The sequence below is a fragment of the Papio anubis genome, chromosome X (genome assembly GCF_008728515.1).
Source record: "Papio anubis isolate 15944 chromosome X, Panubis1.0, whole genome shotgun sequence".
NCBI lineage: Eukaryota > Metazoa > Chordata > Mammalia > Primates > Cercopithecidae > Papio > Papio anubis.
The window spans coordinates 40,627,707-40,650,811 of record NC_044996.1 but is presented as its reverse complement, the minus strand read 5'-3'; the positions used below and the strand labels follow the sequence as shown (position 1 = coordinate 40,650,811).

The following is a 23,105-nucleotide window of genomic DNA, read 5'->3' as shown; positions in this document are numbered from 1 at the left end:
ATCATCTTTCTTGTTGTACTCGGCAGTGCCTGGACTGCCCCCACACTTTCATGTTTAATTCGTCCTCCAAGGATTAGTCTAAGAGCTACCATCTTTATGAAACTTTCTGTGAGACCTCCAGCCTTCAATGAGCAGGGTTGTGTTGTTTCCTGTCCCCCAGCAGGGGCTAGCAGAGTGCTAGACACAATAGAGGCTCTCAGTGTGTTTGTTCTGATTAAATAAATAGAAGGTAATTGGGTTGTTGATCCTCACTTTAGGAGGTCACACTATCCCTTCTCTCTCCAACTCATGTTTGTTTACAAGGTAAAGGCAGGGAGGCAGTCTACAATTAGTATCATTAAAGTTTTGTGCTGTGTATTGGCAAATATAAGTGCTGTTTTCCTTTAGCCACTTTCACTGCTTTCACTTTACTTGAAAGTAGTGGGCCGGACGCGGTGGCTCAAGCCTGTAATCCCAGCACTTTGGGAGGCCGATATGGGCAGATCACTAGGTCAGGGGATCGAGACCATCCTGGCTAACACGGTGAAACCCCGTCTCTACTAAAAAATACAAAAAACTAGCCGGGCGAGGTGGCGGGCACCTGTAGTCCCAGCTACTCAGGAGGCTGAGACAGGAGAATGGCGTAAACCCGGGAGGCGGAGCTTGCAGTGAGCTGGGTTCCGGCCACTGCACTCCAGCCTGGGCGACAGAGCGAGACTCCGTCTCAAAAAAAAAGAAGAAAGTAGTGAAAGAATGTATCAGTGCTTCTTGAGGCAGTGAAACAGCACCCTGTTCTCCTGGGGTTTAGATGTGGAGAGAAATTTGTCATTTGGACCTGCTCAGGGCAAGAGGCAACACTCACCTTCAAATACTAATTTCCCAGAAGGTCACAAGCACGTGAATTGCAAATGCCACTTGATATAAGATATGCCTCTCCCTCTGCCAAAGCAGGGATGTCATTACCTGGAAAACTGAGGTAAATGTTTGTGGAAGCTTCATGTCTTTATCTTTTCTTACAACCAGAAGGTGAGAAAAGAGGCTCTTTATCACATTTCCATGTCCTTTAGCTGGAAAAGCAGTTAAGTAATTGGAATAGGTCCATCCAAACTCAGTCTCCAGAGGGGCCTGGAGGCCTCAGGGATGAGAGGAAAAGTGGAGCCAACACCCAATAGATCTGAGCCTCATTTTCTCCCTTGGAGAGGATAATCATTCCCATCTCACAGGGATACTACAGGGAGTTAATGAGGAATGTGTATAAATTTTATCTGTAAACCATGAGGCAAGAGCTCTATGCTGTGATTCATTCTATGTGATTGAAGACAAAGGCTGTCTTTTTACCTTCGTCTCCCAGAGAAAGTTTAAACACATTGTAGGAGCTCAATAAGTAGGTTTTTACTTTAAAATGAACTCAATTAAATATAACCTGGATTTAGGTATGATACAAATAAAACAGACCATTCACTTATCAGAATTTAATCAAACGGATTCTCAGATCTGTTAGCTTTTCATTTGAAACGGCAGAGGAAAGAATCATGAGAGGGCACAGAGAGTACATGCTTATCTTTTGCAGTTAGCTTTGGCCTATTGGAGTCAATACCCCTTCCCCCAGTGAGCAGCAGCAAGAAGCAGGGTTGCAGTTAGAACTGAAATAGGATTTCAATCCAGGATGTGCATCTGGGACAGTTGCAAATGTAATCTTGAAAATTAGCATAGGACCAGAGACCTAGAGCCTGAAGGAAATTGGCCAAAGATGATTTCCACCTTAGCATCACTAACCAGAAGTGTTACCGTGAGTATTCTCAGACACCAAAAGAGAAGGAAGGTGGGAACTAGCTTATGTCATGTCGTAGGAGGTTTACCCAATGCCAGTTGCTTTGATAATGTATATCTTATTTAACTCTCACAATAGCTTTATGAGGTAGGAATTATTCTGTAGCACAGGACCTGGCACACAGTAAGCCGTCACTAAATGATAAATGCTAGTAATATTATTAAGATTGATAACCTTAGTAATAATAAATAAAGCACAAAGGGCTTGAGTAACTTATTTAAGGCCACAGAACTGGTAAGTCATAAAACCAGGATTTAAGCCCAGGTCTTCCTGACCCCAAAGCCTGGGCTTTTTCTGTTATACTTCTTTGTAAGAGGAAAAAAGATTGTGTCATTGAAGTAGTTTAGGATTTTCTAACCCTTTAGCAGGGCTGCCTCCATAACGGGCCACTTGAGACCTCCAGGTATCTAAGGATATTTTTGGCCTTTCTCTGTTTCCTCACTCAGCTTTCTAAATTGCTATGAACCATGGCCCAGCTGTACTACAAAAAGGTCAACTACTCACCGTACAGAGACCGCATCCCCCTGCAAATTGTGAGGGCTGAGACAGAGCTCTCTGCGGAGGAGAAGGCCTTCCTCAATGCTGTGGAGAAGGGGGACTATGCCACCGTGAAGCAGGCCCTTCAGGAGGCTGAGATCTACTATAATGTCAACATCAACTGCATGGACCCCCTGGGCCGGAGTGCCCTGCTCATTGCCATTGAGAACGAGAACCTGGAGATCATGGAGCTACTGCTGAACCACAGTGTGTATGTGGGTGATGCATTGCTCTATGCCATACGCAAGGAAGTGGTGGGCGCTGTGGAGCTTCTGCTCAGCTACAGGCGGCCCAGTGGAGAGAAGCAGGTAAGAGAAATTCTTACAGGCTGGGAAATAGCCAGGAACAACAGGGCACCAAATCAGAAGCCCTGAAACTAGGGAAGGTTAGGTGGTCTGGAATTGAGAAACCCTATCTCGGAAATTGCACCAGTGATCTCAGGTAGCATCCAGAGCTACCCTACGTGGCCCATGCTGAGTTTTACTGATTTACCTTTTCCTTATAAGTGTTTGCCCATATACATTCAGTACTCACTCAATGTACTTAGCAACCCAATGATGTGTTCTTTGTTTCCAGACTATTCAAGCCCCTTCTAACCTTCGTACACCCTGCTTTCTATCTTCAGTTTCCTCCTCTACTCAAAGATTATATTCTAGAAAAGGAGAGACAAAATACAGACTTGGGCTTTCTGCTTCTCATCAGCCTCTCTCTGAAGACAATACAGGAGGCCTTTAAACTTGAGTGCCATAGTGCAGATGCTTATGGAATAAGGCCTCGTATATGTTCCCAGTACCTGTCAAATGACTGCATTCCACCTCTAGATGTTTGGGGTTTTGCCTCTGTGATTCTCATATCTTCCAAGGCACCTAGGTTTGATACTCTGAAGTCATCTTTTATTTGTCTGTCTCCCTTGCCCCCATGTTCAATCCCCGAGTCCTGTGGTTCCTTCCTTCCAAATATCTTTCATATAATTTCTCTCCTCTCTAGTTCATCTTTCACCAGTCTGACTCTGGCTCTCAACATCTCTCTCTTAGATGAGTGGTTCCTAAAGTGTGGTCCCTTGACTAGCAGCATCAGCATTACCTGGGAACTTGTTAGAAGTGCAAATTCTCAGGCCTCCGCCACAGCCCTGTTGAATCAGAAACTCTGGGATGAGGCCCCAACAAGCCCTCCAGAAGATTCTCATGTGCAATCAAGTTTGAGAACTGCTGTCCTAGATTAATATGAAGCTCTTCTTTTTTTTTTTTTTTTTTTTTTTTTTTTTTTTTTTTTAAGTTGTAGGGGTATATGTGTATACCATGGTGGTTTGTTAAGCATATGTATACTTGTGCCATGTTAGTCTGCTGTAACCCATCAACCTTGCCATTTACATCAGGTATAACTCTAATGCAATCTCCCTCCCTCATGATAGGACCTTCCTCGTGTGTGATGTTCCTCCTTCCTGAGTCCAAGTGATCTGCTTGTTCAGTCTCACCCATGAGTGAGAACATGCGTGTTTGGTTTTCTGTTCTGTGATAGTTTGCTAAGAATGATGGTTTCCAGCTGCATCCATGTCCCTACAAAGGACGCAGAACTCATCCTTTTTATGGCTGCATAGTATTCCATGGTGTATATAAAGCTACATTTTCTTAATCCAATCTGTCACTGATGGACAATTGGGTTGATTCTGCCCTTACATGAATTAAAAGGCAATAAACATAATGCGGTGCATGTGTCTTTATAGCAGCATAATTTATAACTCTTTTGCATATCCCCAGTAATGGATGTATTGGGTCATATGGTACATCTAGTTCTAGGATCCTTGAGGAATCGCCATAATTGTTTATATAATGGCTGGAACTAGCTTACAATCCCCACCAACAAACAGTAAAAGTGTTCCTATTTCTCCACATCTCCAGCACCTGTTGTTTCCTGACTTTTTAAATGATCGGCCATTCTAACTGGTGTGAGATGGTATTCAACTGCTGTCCTAGATTAATATGAAGCTCTTCTAACCAGTCTCCTTGTCTCTAGCATGTTCCCCTCTCTCAAATCCCGAGCATAATGCTGCCTTATTCTCCCTAAAATAGCATTATGAGCCTGTCATTCCTGTGCATCCTTTTGCAGCTTCCCTTCTGCCGTCTAAAGGTTGACTGAAAATGAACTTACAATAGGCAGATGAATAGGAGAAATGGGCATACAAAATTTATTAACAGGCATATGGACATGGAAACCATGCACAAAGTTTGAGGCTCAAAGAAATGTCAGATGTTTGAGACATAAATACTCTCTTCATAGGGGAGAAATGTATGGACCCGGGAGGCAAACATTATTATATAAATGATTATCTTTGGACTCTGGATGGTGCCAAGAAATTAAGGAAAATTGAGGGGTGAAACTGCACAAGAACTAATGCTGTCTTTTTTTTCTTAAATTTCCATAGATTATTGCAGAGCAGGTAGTGTTTGGTTACATGAGTAAGTTCTTTAGTGGAAATTTGGGAGATTTTGGTGCACCCATCACCTGAGCAGTATATACTACAGCCTATTAGTAGTCTTTTATTCCTCTCCCCCTTCCCACCCTTGCCCTCTGAGTCCCCAAAGTCCATTGTGTCATTCTTATGCCTTTGCATCCTTATAGCTTAGCTCCCACTTATGAGTGAGAACACACGATGTTTGTTTTTCCATTCCTGAATTACTTCACTTAGGAAAATGGTCTCCAGTCTCATCCAGGTGGCTGCATATGCCATTAATTAATTCCTTTTTTTTTTTTTTTTTTTTTGGGGGGGGGTTCCACGTCAGTCGCCCAGGCTGGAGTGCAGTGGTGTGATCTCGCCTCACTGCAAGCTCCACCTCCCGGGTTGATGCCATTCTCCTGCCTCAGCCTCCCAAGTAGCTGGGACTACAGGCACCTGCCACCATGCCTGGCTAATTTTTTTGTATTTTTAGTAGAGAAAGGGTTTCACCGTGTTAGCCATGAGGGTTTTGAGCTCCTGACCTCGTGATCCACACTCCTCAGCCTCCCAAAGTGTTGGGATTACAGGCGTGAGCCACCGCGCCTGGCCAATTCATTACTTTTTATGGCTGAGTAGTATTCCATGGTATATATATGCCACAGTTTCTTTATCCACTAGTTGATTGATGGGCATTTGGGTTGGTTCCACGTTTTTGCAATTGTGAATTGTTCTGCTATAAACATGCATGTGCAAATATCTTTTTCATATAATAACTTCTTTTCCCCTGGGTAGATACCCAGTAGTAGGATTGCTGGATCAAATGATAGTTCTACTTTTAGTTCTTTAAGGAATCTCCATACTGTTTTCCATAGTGGTTGTACTAGTTTACATTCACACCAGCAGCATAGAAGTGTTCCCTGTTCACTGCATCCACGCCAACATCTACTATTTTTTTAATTTTTTGATTATGGCCATTCTAGCAGGAGTGAGGTGGTATCACACTGTGGTTTTGATTTGCATTTCCCTGATCATCAGTGATGTTGAGCATTTTTTCATATGTTTGTTGGCCATCTGTATATCTTCTTTTGAGAATTGTCTATTCATGCCCTTAGCCCACTTTTTGATGGGATTGTTTTTGTTGTTGTTGATTTGCTTGAGATTTTCATTGTGGATTCTGGATATTAGTCCTTTGTCAGATGTATAGATTGTGAAGATTTTTTTCCCACTCTGTGAGTTCTTTGTTAACTCTGCTGACTGTTCCTTTTGCTGTGCAAAAGCTCTTTAGCTTAATTAAGTTCCAGCAATTGATCTTTATTTTTATTGCATTTGCTTTTGGGTTCTTGGTCATGAAATCCTTGCCTAAGACAATATCTAGAAGGGTTTTTCCAATGTTATCTTCTAGAATTTTTAGAGTTTCAGGTCTTAGGTTTAAGTCCTTAATCCATCTTGAGTTGATTTTTGTATGAGGTGAGAGATGAGGATCCAGTTTCATTCTCCTACATGTGGCTTGCCAATTACCCCAACACCATTTGTTAAAAAGGATGTCCTTTCCCCACTTTATGTTTTCTTATTATGCAGATAAAGTCCCCTAGGTAATCTCTTGGAGCTGCCCTCAGACAAATACATGAAAAGTCCATTGGGTCATGGTGATGACTGCCTGTCTCTTCTCCGTGGTTGATCTTTCTTGGTTATTTGATTAGATTTCTAGGGAGGGAGTCTTAAGACAACTGCATTTCTTTTGGAAAGAAGCTTCTTTACTCAGATAAGGAAGTTACAGAGTCTCTCAGGGTGTATCCTTAAAAAGGATCAGAGAGACAGGGAAGTGGACAAAGGTCAGAAAGAGAGAGCTCAGTTTTGAGGCTTATTTTTGAAGTCTTTCCACTTTCCTTTTTTTTTTTTTTTTTTTTTTTTTGGAGATGGAGTCTCACTCTGTCACCCAGGCTGGAGTGCAGTGGTGCAGTGGCAGCTCACTGCAATCTCCACATCCTGGGTTCAAGCAATTCTCCTGCCTCAGCTTCCCAAGTAGCTAGGACTAGAGGCACACACCGCCATGCCTGGCTAATTTTTTTATTTCAGTAGAGACAGGGTTTCACCGTGTTGCCCAGGCTGGTCTCGAACTCCTGAGCTCAGGCAATCCGCCCACCTCAGCCTCCCAAAGTGCTAGGCTTACAGGCGTGAGTCACTGTGCCCAGTGGTCTTTCCATTTTTCAAAGCACTCAGCATGCTTAAGTGCCATATTTTGGGGAATTATTTTCTGTACCCCAACATTTTCAATAACTACAATGTCTCCTCATTAGAAAAGAAACCAATCCATAAAGCTTGGCACCTCAATGCCCTCATGCAATGGTCTTTCCAGTCCTGTATTCCCCTAGCCCCTTCTAAACACCCCTCAAGTCAGACAGGTCTCTCTTCACTGTCTCTCTTCTTTAGGAGCACAGAATTAGGCACATAGTAGGGACAAAAAAAATACTGAATCATCAAAATTGGAATACCTCAACACTTTCCAAAAAGTAGAAGTAATACATAACCAACCCAAAATTGCAAATTTCTTAGAAATAGTAATAATAGAAACACTCAGCATAAAATCTAATGGTATACGGCCAAAGCTGAATTTAAAGGAAATTCATAGCTTTCATATTTGCCTAATTAAACAAAAAAAGAATGAAAATAAACTTAATTATAACTCACAGACTAAGAATTGTAATAAATGGAGCAGAAAGCAAAGACACTATGTTATAATAAAAGTTCCTTGAGTAAAGGGCTTGAATCCCCCTCCGCCATCAGCATTTAACACAGTATCAAGAGAGTAGGACTCTCTCGTTCACTGCTGTATTACATCACTAGAAAAGTTATTGGTACATCACCAACACTTCATAAATGTTTATTTAATGAATGAGTAACATACAACCCACACTGTGCTAAGTATCTGACATGGCTTATCCCATTCAATCCTCTTAGCAACTCTATTAGGTAGACAGTATTATTATCATCCCTATTTTACCATAAGAAAAATTGAGGCCAGCTACAGTGGCTCATACCTGTAATCCCAGCACTTTGGGATTTACCCGAGGTGGGCAGATCACTTGAGCTCAGGAGTTCAAGACCAGCCTGGGAGAAACCTGGTCTCTACTTAAAATACAAAAATTAGCTGGGTGTGGTAGCACAGGCCTGTAATCCCAGCTACTCAGGAGGCTAAGACAGGAGAATCGCTTGAACCCAGGAAACAGAGGGTGCAGTGAGCCAAGATCGTGCCACTGTATTCCAGCCTGGGTGGCAGAGAGACACTGTCTCTCTAAATAAATAAATAAATAAATAAATAAATAAATAAATAAATAAGAAAATTTGAGTCACAGGATGATAAGTTCAATTGTCCAAGATCATAGCTAGTAAATGTGAGAGCCAGCATTCGAACCCAGGCATCCTAGCTCTTGAACACACTCTCTTAACCATTAAGCCACACTGCTTCCCTAGCAGTCTGAGTAAGTCAGGATTCCCAGCACAGAAGTTCTGAGATAAAGTAGATCAATGGAGGATATATCAGCCCTCTGGAAAGGAAGGACCTGAAGGATTTGGATGACTAGCAAAGCAGAGAGGTGTGAATATGTTCCTGACTTGACTCAGTCCACCTCACCATCCCCATTAAAACTGATATGTTTTATTCCCCATTTCCCCAGAGCCCTGCCAAGTGCCTGGGTGATTTAATGTGCTATTCTACGCTAAGGCTTACCCAGCTACCCTACTCCAGAATGACCTTCCCCACCTCTGAGAATCTGCAGCCCATTGGCTCTTCCCTTCGCTTGACACCACTCACATATCATTTTGTACTATTGGCTAGCCTTACTTGTGTAAATGTGTGAACTCTATAATTAGATTGCTTCTCAAATGTGAGGCAAAAATCTAATGCTCAATGGTTTCCATGTTTCCCTCATCAGTACTTAACCCAGTGCCTAGTACATGATGGGTGATATATAAATGTTTGCTGAGGAACATAAAAGAGGAGTTAAGTGAATTTTCCAGAAAAGCACATGGCTTGCTGATTGAACAAGACCCTCTGGACTTTCATATTCAACTTGATTTAACTTCATTACTGTTTTGGGAATGAGGAGATCACAGAGAAGTTTCCAAGAAGGAGGCTAGTAATGCCAGCTCTGCCTGAGTTTTGAAAGTGGGCCAGGTTCTCATTTGATGGCCCTCATTTCCTCCATCTTTCCTCCATGCTCTAGTGAATGCTGAGACTCTACCAGTCAGGAAGAAAGACACTGGGCAAACTTATACTAAAGTGCAAGCAAAGGCATGACCTCCCTGGGGAAAGGTAGTATTAACTTTACAGGAATGAACCCACTGACAGTGGAAAGTCAATCCTATGGAACCTGGGTAAAGCTACCTGGCTCAGGCAGGTTTTTATCAGGACCCTTTCATACACATTCCCCATATAAGACCTACTTTGTCCATACTTAGATATCACACTGTATGTACAAACCCACAAAATTAGCAGCTCCATTCACAAGTCTCTTCAGCAGCCTTCTCCTCCCTTTCTCCTCTCTCCTTCTAACCCCCACCATGAGCCTCTGCTAAATTTCATTTTCTTCCATTGCTCTGACAATCGCTGTGATAAGTCATATGTCAGTAACTATAACTGTCACAGTACTGGAGCCCTGTCTTTCTGAGAGATAGAAACGAAGTTTGTTTACCTGGGAGCCGTCAGGGATGTGAGCAAACAGACCTTCTGAAGGACCTTTGGTCCAGATGGACAAGCCATTTTCAGGAAGGCCTTTCTCCCACACATGGAATTCAAACAACTGCTCTTTTTCACTGAGTCCCTCCCTTATCTCTCCAGGAGATTGGGCACAGTTGACCTCCATCACTCTTGGGAAGATAAACCACTGCCTTCCTTGGCTTTACTGGGCAAGGGCTTTAGCTCCAGGCTAGCAGTAAGAAGCTGTCTGCTCTGTCCTTATCCCAGACTCTTGTGCTCTTCCCCCTCTTTTAGTCTATCATCTCAGACAAAGGTCAGGGGCTGGGCATAAGGGACTGACAGTAACTTCAAGGATCAACTTTGATATGGAGACCTTCATTTTTAATAAGACGAAATCTTTAAAAAGATGATCATACTGTATCAGGTAGAATTTTCTGCACCAAACAGGGGTGTGTGTGTCTATGTATGTCTGCGTATGTGTACATTATATGTTACTCTGTGGTCTTGCTATGCCAGAAATCTGACCCTCTTGGCCCACTCCCTAATCACTGTGGCCTATTTACTTAGGGGTAGATTTTGACAACCTGAGAAATTTGTGATTTTTGTTGGGTAAATCATCTGAAATTGGTCTCAGAATTCAAAATTATTGAGACAACATAAGGTCTAATGCCCACTATTTCCGGTCTATTATGCTTGCTACCTTTGAACCACTGACTGTGGAAACCACTAGAGGAGTACTGTCATCAGGGAGAGCAAATCCAATCGCAATTCAGAGAGGAGACTCATGTCTGTGCATGCTCAAAACCAGCTCTAAATCAATTGTTGTGCACATGAGAAACTTGTCAAAATGCAGATTTCTGAGCCCCACTACATACCTACGGAATCAGAATCTTGGAGTTTAGGCCTGAAATTAGAATTTTAACAAATGCGCCTCCACCTGTTTCTAGGTAAGAGGTCCATGTACCTCTCTGTATTTGTTTCCTAGGGCTGCCATAATAAATTACCACAAATTGGGTCACTTAAAACAACAAAAATGTCTTCTCTCACAGCTCAAGAGGTCAGAAGTCTGATAAGAATGTATCAGCATGATTTTCTTCTGGAGGGAGAATCTGTTCCATGCCTCTCTGCTAGTCTCTGGTGGTTGCTGATAATCTTCTGCGTACCTTGCCTTATAGCTGCGTCACTACAATCTCTGCCTCTGTTGTCAGAGTTCTCCTCTGTATCTTTCTTCTGCGTCTCTGTAGCTTTCTTCTGTGTCTCTGTATCTAAATCTTCCTCTCCTTTTTATTATGAAGATACCAGTCATTCAATTTAGTGCCCACCCTAATCCAGGATGACCTCATCTTAACTTGATTAAATCTGCAAAGATCCTTCCTCCAAATAAGGTCATATCCACAAGTACCAAGAGTTAAGACTTGAACATATGTTTTGGGGGACACAGTTCAACCCACTATACTCTCTATGAGAAATACTTGTCTAAACAAGTGGTTCTCAAACATTTTCAGCAATAGAGTATTTCATTAAATGAAAACCCACTCAGATGCAAAACAGACCCAAGCAGAGCTTCCCTAGTTTAAGTGCAGGTTGGGTTTCAAACCCACTTGTTCATTTTCTCTCTCTCTCTCTCTCTCTCTCTCTCATTCTCACCCACACACACACACACACACACACACACATACACACACACACGCGCGCGCGCGCACACTCTTCTACTCCCACACCTCCTTGGCCCCTGAGGAGTGAGCACAGCTTAAAAGCCACTGGCCTACAAGACAGAGTGACAGACTCTAATTCACCATTCATGGTGCAAACCAGCTTGTAGCTAACACTGTGACCTTGGGCAAGTCACAGAATATTTCTGTAGCTCAACTTCACCATCTGCAAAATGAAGCTAACAATACCTAGCCCTACCTAATCCAGAAACCTATTGTGAGAAAGAAATAAGGTTAAGATACGTCCAAGTCTTTTGAAACAAAGGTTTGAAAAATGCTACACAGAGATCAATAGCTATTATTTTCAGCTTTACTCCATCCATTTGACTTAGCATGTCGTATGGTATGGAGAGACCAGCTGGCAAATGGTACTCCTCACAAGGCACCACCAGTGGAGTGAGAGGAAGAGGCTGGTAAACAAGCCAACTTAGTTCTAAGATTACCTCCTTCTGCCTGGCCCTGATGGCAATGCTCTCCCGTCTGTTGCCAGGCAATCTGCATGACCTCAAAGTCATCCTTCCTTTTTCACTAGAGTCTAAAGATTTGAGCAACAGGGAGGTAGAGTTTCTGGCCTCTGTATCAACAACCCACCCAAGTAATTTTCTTTCTTGGTCACTTGCGTCAATGCAAGCAGGTGAAAAGAGGCTAAGCCAACCTTCTCCCCATGGCCCGCCCCTCTGGGCTCTTCCATAATTACTCATTTGTCTGTAGCAGATGGCTCAAAATTAAAATTGGTCTCACAGATGAGCTAGAGAGATTAAATCTCAACAACACTGGTAAGTGTTTATGTTGAGATTATAGAAAATCAGCAACAGGACACTTCATTTACTCCTCCTCCTATCTGATTTTTTGTCTCAGGCTGAGATTACACAGTGTGGAGGGGGACACAGAGGGCCTGGAAAAAGGTGACTGGATCATGGAGAAGGAACATAAAATGTCTAACCTATAAATCTCAAACACTTAATAGGAAAGCAGAAATTCAAGGAGAAAATTATAAAAGCCATCCTGCTATTTATAGATAGCCTGCAGTGGTAGAAAGACCATAGACTTTGAAGTCAGCCACTTATTAGATGTGTTTCCTTGGACAAATAATTTAATCTCTCCAAACCCCGATTTCTTCATCTGTAACTAGGAATGATAATGAAGTCTATTTCATGGTGTTACAGTGAGAATCAAATGAAATAATACATGCATATCACTCAGAAGAGTTCATAATATCTAGTAAGTACTCAATAAAAAGTAGCTAGTATTACTCCTACTCCCACTAGTTGAAGCCATGCTGCTCAGATCACCTACTGGCTAATGTCATTTATTCATTCAAAAAAATGTATTAAGCACCCACTAGCACGTAGTGGTTAATAATTCAGACTGAACGACCTTGGGAAGGTCATTCACCTTGTTGAAGCATCAGTTTCCTTATATGACATATAGGTTTAATGATGTGATATCATGATAATTCTATTATTTGCTTTGATTCCCATTCCAAAGTCAAACTTCTAGGTGAAACCAAAGGATTTTGTCAATCAAATCAAGAAAATAAGTCATTTAGTTTAAATTGAGAGAAAAGGATAGAATGGCATCATACTGGCCAAAGTGAAAAACTGAGTTACCTACTCTCATGTATCTGTGCTAACTTTCAGTAAACCTAGCTTACTTCATTCACAGAATGGAATTGTAGAGAGTTTCAAGATCATGTAGTCTGAAGTGACATGTTCAAGGTCACTCAGCTGAGCCTGAACTGACACAAATACCTCCTGTTCCCAAAGCTACTCTTTCTACTACCCCACTTTGCCTTTGAGGAATCACCAGAAATGCTACCATTTACGATGGAGATGCAAATAAATAAAGCAGCTACAAGTAGTGTCTATCAAGAACAATTCATTGATGACAGAGTTTCAGCAAATGATTAGCTCTATTTAGTTCTGTTCAATTTTCTAAGTATTTTTGACTACTAATCATATGCCTCACAATCAAATTGAAATATCCAGTTAGTGCTTTCAAGAAATGCATACTCAGAGTGACATCACCAAGATCGATGGCTGATTAGGGGTACCTAACACTCATCCCCTCCACAAAAACTTCAAAAACAAAAATTACACAACTACACTTCAACTAGAGTATCTAAGGGAGAACACCAGAATATAGCAAGGGACTGATGAATATTCCCTGTGGAGCAGGGAAACTCATAATGGCAGTGTAGAGAGGGAATTGAAGCCCCCAGGCTCCGTGACCCTGTCTCTCTTGCTGATACTGGCTCAGAGACAGCATGGGCTTCTCATCATGGGGAAAATATAAACAGAAGATCCTCAGCAGCCCTCATTACTGCCATTGACACCTGCAGTCCTTGCTACAGCAGAGTCCCACAGTCCTCACAGACACTGAGCCCAGTTTAGGGAGCTGCCTGGCGTCCATGTGGCTGCGTTGTTCCAGAGGAGGAGCCCACATGGTGTACCCTCCCTCACAGCACTATCTTGAGACTGGAGCCACTGCTAGAATGCATCTTGCTCTGGGGCCAATAGCCACTGTATCTCCCCCTTTCTGAGGCCCCACTGTTACTCCATCATACTCACACAAGTGGCTGCAATGCCACACCCCAGTTGCTTGGAGCCTAGACCCAGTAGAGCAGCTGTGACTTTGACATCCAAGCCTATGTATATGCGGTGCCCTGCATTTCAAGGAACAAGCCACCCTGCACAGTGGGGAAGCCATTTCCACGACTGGTGGAACTGCCACACTTTGCACATCCCTGACCTACCCAGCAGCATCATTACCAGCAAAGCCACACCACCGCCTCTACAAATACCCACAGCCTAGGGTACTGAGGCACTTGCAGACACTATTGATATTGATTATAGCTGAAGAAATTAAACAGAGACTACTTTATTGTGCTTATACAGAAGCAAAGCCAAAGCACCCCACCAAATCAACACCCTAAGACCCATCTTCAGGAAAAAGTCTTTCCCTACTGTTAACTTAAAAATCACACAAGATCTATAAATTTAGAAAAGGAGACTATTTATTTTACAGGTTAGAGCCTGCAAAGTGGTCATATCACAGGCTGGGAAGAATAACCATCAGCAAAGACCAGAGACAGGCACATGGAAGGAAGGGTTGGAGTAGGAGCTTTATGCTGAATGGATTAGCTAAGCATATATAGTTAACAGGTTATAAGAGGTGATATGAATATATATGAAGGTGGTCCTGACATGTACATATTGATGAAACATGCATGCAACATACAACTCATGTTCATTTTAAGGTGGAGACTTAACATGTAAATGTATTACAGTTAGGTCCTATATGTCAAAAGGTGAAGCAGCAACATCAAGGCACTCAAGTGTGCAGCCTCTGTAAACCCACCAGGACCAGTCCATGGTTGGTGTTCTTTTTATCAGGAAAAGTTACTGAAATCAGTCTTTTGGCCAATCAAAAGAAGAGTGGCTGGGGGCTAGTTAGCATACAGTGAAACTGAATTTGCTTTAACATTGCTTATCTCAAGACCAGTGCTTGTTTAGCTGCTAGAGAAAAAGAATAACCTCATGACAGTAGGAACATAGTTTATTCTCTCTCTCTTTTTATTTTTATTTTTTTAGACGTGGTCTCGCTCTGTCGCCCAGGCTGGAGAGCAGTGGTGTGATCTTGGCTAACTGCAAGCTCCGCCTCCTGGATTCATGCCATTCTCCTGCCTCAGGCTCCCTAGTACGTGGGACTACAGGTGCCCGCCACCACACCCAGCTAATTTTTTTTTTTTTTTGTATTTTTAGTAGAGATGGGGTTTCACCATGTTAGCCAGGATGGTCTTGATCTCCTGACCTCGTGATCCGCCTACCTCCACCTCCCAAAGTGCTGGGATTACAGGCGTGAGCCATTGCGCCCGGCTGGAACATAGTTTATTCTTTAAGTGTCAGGGTGCGTGATTTCATGCTTGGCCTGACATGGCTTTAGGTTTTGTTTATAATTTGATACAAAAAGTACAGATCGTCCCACTGCACTCCAGCCTGGACAGAGACTCTGCATCGTCTCCAAACACAATGGAATAAACCAGAAATAAATAATAAGAGGTATTTTGGAAACTAAACAAACACATGGAAAGTAAACAACATGCTCCTGAAAGAATAATGGGATAATATCTCATATCTTGAGATACATGAACCTATAGAAATTAAGAAGAAAATTTTTAAATTTTTCAAAACAAATGAAAATGGAAACAAAACACACCAAAATTTATAGGATACAAGGAAGGCACTCCTAAGAGGAAAGTTTATAAGTGCTTACATCAAAAAAGTAGAAAAACTTCAAATAAATGACCTAATGTTGCATCTTAATGAACTACCAAAGCAAAAGCAAACAAAACACAAAATTAGTAGAAGAAATAATAAAGATTGGAGCAGAATGAAATGAAATTGAAACAAAAAATAGAAAAGATCAATGAAATGAAAAGTTGGATTTCAGAAAAGATCAAAATCAACAAACTTTTAGACAGACTAAGACAAAAAGAGAGAAGGCACAAATAAATAAAATCAGAGATTAAAAAGGAGAAACTACAACTGATGCCTCAAAAATTAAAAGGACCATTACAGTCTACTAAGAGCAATTATATTTAAATAAATGGAAAGATCTAGAAGAAATGAATAAATTTCTAGATGCATTCAACTTACCAAGAATGAACCATGAAGAAATCCAAAACCTAAATAGACCAATAACAAGTAATGAGATCAAAGCTGTAATAAAAATTTCCCAGCAAAGAAAGACAAGCCCAGGACCTGATGGTTTCACTGCTGAATTTGACCAAACATTTGAAGAAGAACTAATCCCAATCCTACTCAAAGTATTGTGAAAAATGGAGGAGGAGAGAATATTTCTAATTCATTCTAAGGCCTGTACTACCCTGATACCAAAGCCAGATAAAGACCCATCAAAAAAAAAGAAAACTACAAATCAATATTCCTGAGGAATATTGATGCAAAAATCCTCAACAAAATACTAGCAAACTGAATTTAACAACACATTTAAAAGGTCACTCATCATGGCCAAGTAGGACTTATCCCAGAGATGCAAGGATGGTTCAACATATACAAATCAATCAATGTGATACATAATATCAACAGAATGAAAGACAGAAACCATATGATTATTTCAATTGATGCTGAAGCAACATTTGATAACATTCAATATCCATTCATGATAAAATCCCTAAAACTCTGGATATACAAGGAATACATTTCAACACAATAAAAGTCACATATAACAGACCACAGCTAGTATCATACTGAATGATCTTTTCCTTTCCTCTAAGATCTAAAATAAGACAAGGATGCCCACTTTCATGACTGCTATTCAACATAGTACTAGAAGTTCTAGCTAGAGCTATCAGACAAGAGAAAAAAATAAAGGGCATCCAGATTGGAAAGGAAGAAGTCAAATTATCTTTATTTGCAGATGACATGTTATATTTGGAAAAACCTAAAGACTATAAAAAAACTATTAAAACTGATAAACAAATTCAGTAAAGTTGAAGGATACAAAATCAACATCCAAAAATCAGTAACCTTGCTGTATGTCAACAGCAAACAATCTGAAAAATAAATCAAGAAAGTAATCTCATTTACCATAGGTACAAATCAAATACCTAGCAATAAATTTAACCAAAGAAGTGAAAGACTTCTACAATTTATACTATGAAACACTCATGCAATATATTGAAGAGAACACAAAAAATTGAAATATACTCCATGTTCATAGAAGAATCAATATTGCAAAAATGTACATACTACCCAATGCAATCTATAGATTAAATGCAAATACCAATGGCATTCTTCACAGAAATAGGAAAAACAATCCTAAAATATGTTTAGAACCACAAAAGACCCAAAATAGCCAAAGCCATCCTGAGCAAAAGGAGCAAAACTGGAGGAATCACATTACCTGACTTCAGATCATACTACAGAGCTATAGTAACCAAAACAGCATGGTACTGGCATAAAAACAGACATAGACCAGTGGAACAGAATAGAGAACCCAGAAATAAACCCATATATCTACAACAAACTCACTTTCAACAAAGATGCCAAAAACGTACATTGGGAAAAGGACAGTCTCTTCAATAAATGGCACTGAGATAACTGGATATCCACATGCAGAAGAGTGGAAGTAGACTCATATCTCTTGCCACATACAAAAATCAAACCAAAATGAAATAAAGTCTTACATCTCAGACCTCAAACTATGAAACTACCAAGAAAAAACATTGGGAAAACTCTTCAAGACATTGGTCTGGGCAAAGATTTCTTGAGTAATACCCCTCAAGCACAGGGAACTAAAACAAAAATAGACAGATTGGATCACATGATATTAAAAAGCTTCTGCATAGCAAAGGAAACAATCTACAAAGTGAAGAGGCAGCCTACCAAATGAGAGAAAATATTTGTACACTATTCATCTGACAATGGATTAATAACCAGAACATATAAGGAGATTAAACAACTCTATAGGAAAAAAATCTATTACTGTATCAAATAGGCAAAAGATCTGCAAAGACATTTCTCAAAAGAACACATACAAATGGCAAACAGGTATATGAAAAAGTGCTCAACATCACTGATCATCAGAGAAATGAAAATCAAAACTACAATGAGTTATCATCTCATCTTAGTTAAAATGGCTTTTATCCAAAAGGCAACAACAAATGCTGGTAAGGATGTGGAGAAAAGGGAACCCTTGTACACTGTTGGTGGGAATGTAAATTAGTACAAACACTACAGAGAACAGGTTGGAGTGTCCTGAAAAAACTAAAAATAGAACTATCATATGATCCAGGATTCTCACTGCTAGGTGTATGCCCAAAAGAAAGGAAATTACTATATTGAAGAAATATCTTCACTCCCCTATTTATTGCAGCACTATTCACAATAGCCAGGATTTGGAAGCAACCTACTTGTCAATCAACAGATGAATGGATAAAGAAAATGTGCTGCATATATGCAATACAGTACTATTCAGTCATAAAAACATGAGGTCCTGTCACTTGCAACTACCTGGATAGAGCTGGAGGACATTATGTTAAGTGAATTAAGCCAGGTACAGAAAGACAAACTTCTCATGTTCTCACTCATTTGGGGGAGTTAAAAGTTGAAACGATTGAATTCATGGAGATAGAGACCAGAATTATGATTACCAGAGGCTGGGAAGAATAGTAGTTGGGGTGGGGGAAGTGGATATGGTTAATGGCTGCAAAGATACAGTTAGATAGAATGAAGAAGAGCTAGTATTAGCATAGCAGGGTGATTACAAACAACAATATTTTACCGTACATTTTAAAAATAACTAAAATGGTATAATTGGAATGTCTGTAACACCAAGGAATGAAAATGCTTTAGGTGGTGTATACCCCATTTATCCTGATGTGATTATTATGCATTGTATGCTTGTATCAATATATCTCATGTACCCCACAAATATATAGACTTTCTATGTACCAATAAAATTAAAAATTAAGAAAATCAGCTCAAAATTGTTTAAGACATAAATGTGAAACCTGAAATCATAAAATTACTCAAAAACAAACAAACAAACAAAGGGGAAACATTTTATGGCACTGGTCCTGGAAAGAATTTTTTGGATAAAAGCTTAAAAATACAGGCAACAACACCTGTAATCCCAGCACTTTGGGAGGCCGAGGTGGGCGAATCATGAGGTCAGGAGATGGAGACCATCTTGGTTAACATGGTGAAACCCCATCGCTACTAAAAATACAAAAAAATTAGCCGGGCGTGATGGCAGATGCCTGTAGTCCCAGCTACTCGGGAGGCTGAGGCAGGAGAATGGCATGAACCCGGGAGGCGGAGCTTGCAGTGAGCCGAGATCGTGCCACTGCACTCCAGCCTGGGTGACAGAGCGAGACTCCATCTCAAAAAAAAAAAAAAAAAAAAAAGTACAGGCAACAAGAGCAAAAATAGACAAATGGGATTGCATTACACTAAAAAGCTTTTGCACAGAGAAGGAAATAACAGAGTGAAGAGACAACCTAAAATGTAGGAGAAAATATTTGTAAACTATACATCTGACATGGGGTTAATACTCAGAATATATAAGAAACTCAACTCAATAGCAAAAAGGCAAATGTCTGATTATACAATGTATACATGTATCGAAACATCACACTGTACCCCATAAATATATACAATTATGAATCAACTAAAAACAAAATTTAAAATAATAATAAATAAAAATAAATTATTTTGGGGGATGTTATAAAAAAAGAAATTTATAGTCTCATGGGAAGAATAGTTATGCATATGCTGACCAGTCAGACCACTCCTCTTAGGCATGGCTTTCTGTGTTTCAAAGGACACAAAAGACTTAAAACAGTGATGCTTAGCTCTCAGAAAGAAAAATATAATTATTTAAACTTGATCTAACGTGGACCAAGGGAGTTGGCTGCACACTTCACAAGGAATAAACTATGAAATAACCTCGAAAGCAATTCACTTAATGAAAACACGTGAGTGTTTTGTTTTTTTGTTTTTTGTTTTTTTGCCACAGCCCCTCTTTCTTCATGGTTACCATCAACTCAGGGCTTCCCTCCTTTAACCTCATGCATCATGATTATATATAGCCCTTATGCACATACACATGTCTCATTAGAGAGTTTCCTGTTGTCTGTTCCTGGGCAGATATGTTTCATCTGCATGTGATGTCATGTCCTCTCCCTTCACTTCACCTGGACAGTTGTCTAGTGGGCAGCCATTTTGTCTCATTTTCACCCCAGGCCGCTCAATGTTTACTCTGTTATTGTTTTTTCCAACTTATGACTCTTATTGCAAACTCAATTCAAGTGTGAAACATCAGTACAAAATTCAGAGCCACCCTTCCTTCTCTCCTTGGAGCTATCGTATCCCAGCACACCAAACACTATTCTGTACTGATTTATTTCCATATGCTAACAACAAGCATGAGACAATAACAGTGCAAGGAAATGCATGCTATACCATCCAAAATGTATGAAGTGGACAATATAAGAGGCCACTCAGGATGCCAGTAGATAGGGCAGTTTCAAGTGAGGAACATTTCAGAAAATAAATAGTCTTTGAGCTGGAACAGCAGAAAGAAGATGGCACGCTGGTCAGAAGGAAGTGAATGTGCAATGATGTGGGCAGTGGAAATGATGGTAGCTTGTTCACCATGGGTGCTGGAGTGAAAAGTTGGTGATGAAAGCAGTGCTTGTGACTTATGTTACCCTCATGAGATTAGCCTCATGGAGGAAGGCCCTGTATATTTCACTCAGATCCAGGACACTGGGCTAGGTCGGTACTAAATCTGATCACAAATAGCTGGGTTGCTCTGCTCACCTGCCCACCCTCTTTTTTCTCTGATCTTAGTTGGGATGTGTCTACGGCCATTGATTGAATGACTTTTTACTTGGGACCTTGGTGAACAGTCAGCATCATCCCAGAATGTTGTTAGCAGTTTTCTGACTGGCAGTCAGGACAGAGAGGACTAGAGTATGGTGAAAGGAAGGGGCCAGGTCCACTGATTACCCAGAGGTCTAGTTGGGCAGGGCTTCCCCTTAGCAAATATTGGTGAGAAGCTGGCCATATTGGTCTTTGACCCTCTCTTCTTTCATCTGTCTTCTTTCCCAGATGATACTCTTTCCCTCCCCTCCTGTAACCCCATACACATAGGTCCAATGTCGGTGTCCCATTTTTACAGCTTTATTGAGGTAAAATTCATGTGTTAAAAAACTGCATGCATTTAATGTATCCAGTTTGATGTGTTTGGACATATGCATATACCCATGCACCAAAATCAAGGTAATAAACCTATCCATCACCTCCAATAGCTTCCTGATACCGCTTTGTTCTGTCTGTGTCCCGTTTTTATTGGTTGATAGTCATTGATTGACAACAATTTTGACATCCATGATACCATGCCTAAGTAGTTATCTTCTTCTGTCTCTGACCATTGCCTTCATCTCTTTATCAGAATCCTTATATTTTTCTCCTTTAAATATTAGTGCTGCCCAGGATTATTTCACTCCTCCCTTTGTAGCCAAATATGTATCAAAGGCCCATGATTTATTTTGCAACTTTCAGCTAGCTATACCCACCCGGATGTACCCCAAACATTTAAAATGCTCTTTGTCTAGTAATAATATTAGCAAATGCACTTTGAGCGCTTACCTTGTGCCAGTATCCATCCTAAGAATATAATATGCATTATCTTATTCGATACCCACAACCATCCTGTGATGCAGAATAATGCTATTATCCATATTTACAAATGGGGACATCAAGGCACAAAGAGGTTAAATAACTTGTCCAAGCTCATACATCTAGTAAGTGGATGCAATGGGATTAAAACCTAGGCAGTCTAGCAGTTGCATCTGTATTCTGAATCCTTGTTCTAGCTTCATTTCACCCTCCTCATTCTCTTCTTCATCCAGGGTATTCTTTCTCAGGCAATGGCACTGTTATACTTCCAGTTTTCTAGATTTGAAACATTGCAGTTGTCTTCCTTTCCAACCTCTCCTTCAGTCACCCACACTCCATTAGTTACCAAGTGCCTTTGAATAACTGAATTGAGGTGAGGAGGCAAACATATGAATAATTAACGGAAAAAGAAGTGCTGTTAGCGATAAGAGTGCTATATATGTGGTAGCAAAGATATCTGATCATGTCACTCAAGGACTGAACTTGCTCCTTATTTCCTATGAAATAACGCTCAAAATACAGGCACAGGGTTGATAGTTTGAGGAAATAGAGCTGCCTAATGACCCCTCAAATTATGCCACATTATCACCAATAAATCTAGCTGTAGGTTTGGAGGGATTTTGAGGCCAACGGGCAAGATAGGATAAGGAAAAGAGTTTCTTCTCCTATCAGCAGGAAGTCTCTGGCGTCAGGAGAGCCACCTTACCAAGGGCCAAAATGAATTCAGGGACCTACCTACGGATAAACCCAAACAGTGTGTTGCCTCTTGCAGGATTAAATGACCCCAATGCAGCAGCTATTCTCTGTTGTAAGAAGTATGTCAGCCTCTGAAGTTCACAGTGGAGAGGAGGGAATGGTACATGATTAGCAGGAGTTTGAATAAAGGAAAACTTCCTGTTTCACCTTGCTGTCGATGAATTGCTGTTGCCTGTCCATTAGTAAAAAAGGGCTGTGAACCAGGTAAGAAAAAGGTACTGAAAGAACCTTCCAGAGAGGCAAACCAGAGAAGAAAGAGGCAGTTGGTCACAAAAGAAGAGGAAGACTTGCCTCTAAGTCTACCATCTTTAATTCTTCACCAAGGAAAGGGGGGTGATGACCCATAACAGACACCTCTCAAGCTGGAGAGCAGAATTTCCAAATCTCCCTCTGCTTTTGAAGGACTCTCTGTGATGATTTAATGTTTGTTGCCACCATCAACTCTATTATTCATATAAGAATTGTGGATAGAACTTTGGAGCTAAAAATGATCAACAGAGCTCCTCTGAGCCTACCCTTGTCAGCAAATCAGCCTTGTACTCAAACCACTAAGTAGATAGTATCTCTCTTCTTCACAGTGTGCCTGCATAGGAAAGGACTTCAATGTCCACTGAGAGATCCAGAGTTTAGAATAGTTTGAGCTTTGTCTACCCAAGCAAAATGAAGATGTGTCATATTTACTTAGGCAATTTTCTCCCTCTAACCCCTAATTTCTTAACTCCAAATATAAGATGTGAAATTATTCAATTATCAGGTTCCTAGGTCACCACCACCCTTCTCCACATTCATTTAGCTTGAAGTTGTAAAAATAATGCATGTTAGCTATAAGAATTATAACAGCATAAAAGGATGTAAAGGAAATCATCCCCTATTTCCCACTCTCAAAATAATGCCCTAGAAGTCATTACTACAGACAATTTATGTGTGTCCTAGGTATTTTCTATACATAGTC

At 40.6% G+C, this 23,105-nt stretch overlaps 1 protein-coding gene across 1 annotated transcript in view; it reads left to right on the top strand.

Moving 5' to 3' along the window:
• The window catches only part of TRPC5 (transient receptor potential cation channel subfamily C member 5), a 257,934-nt gene that overhangs the window by 125,938 nt on the left and 108,891 nt on the right, over positions 1–23,105 (top strand). Inside the window, exon 2 of the mRNA XM_031660502.1 lies at positions 2,257–2,655. Within this exon, the coding sequence (XP_031516362.1) occupies positions 2,278–2,655 (378 nt within the window). The 5' untranslated portion in view covers positions 2,257–2,277. The remainder of the gene's footprint in view (positions 1–2,256; positions 2,656–23,105) is intronic.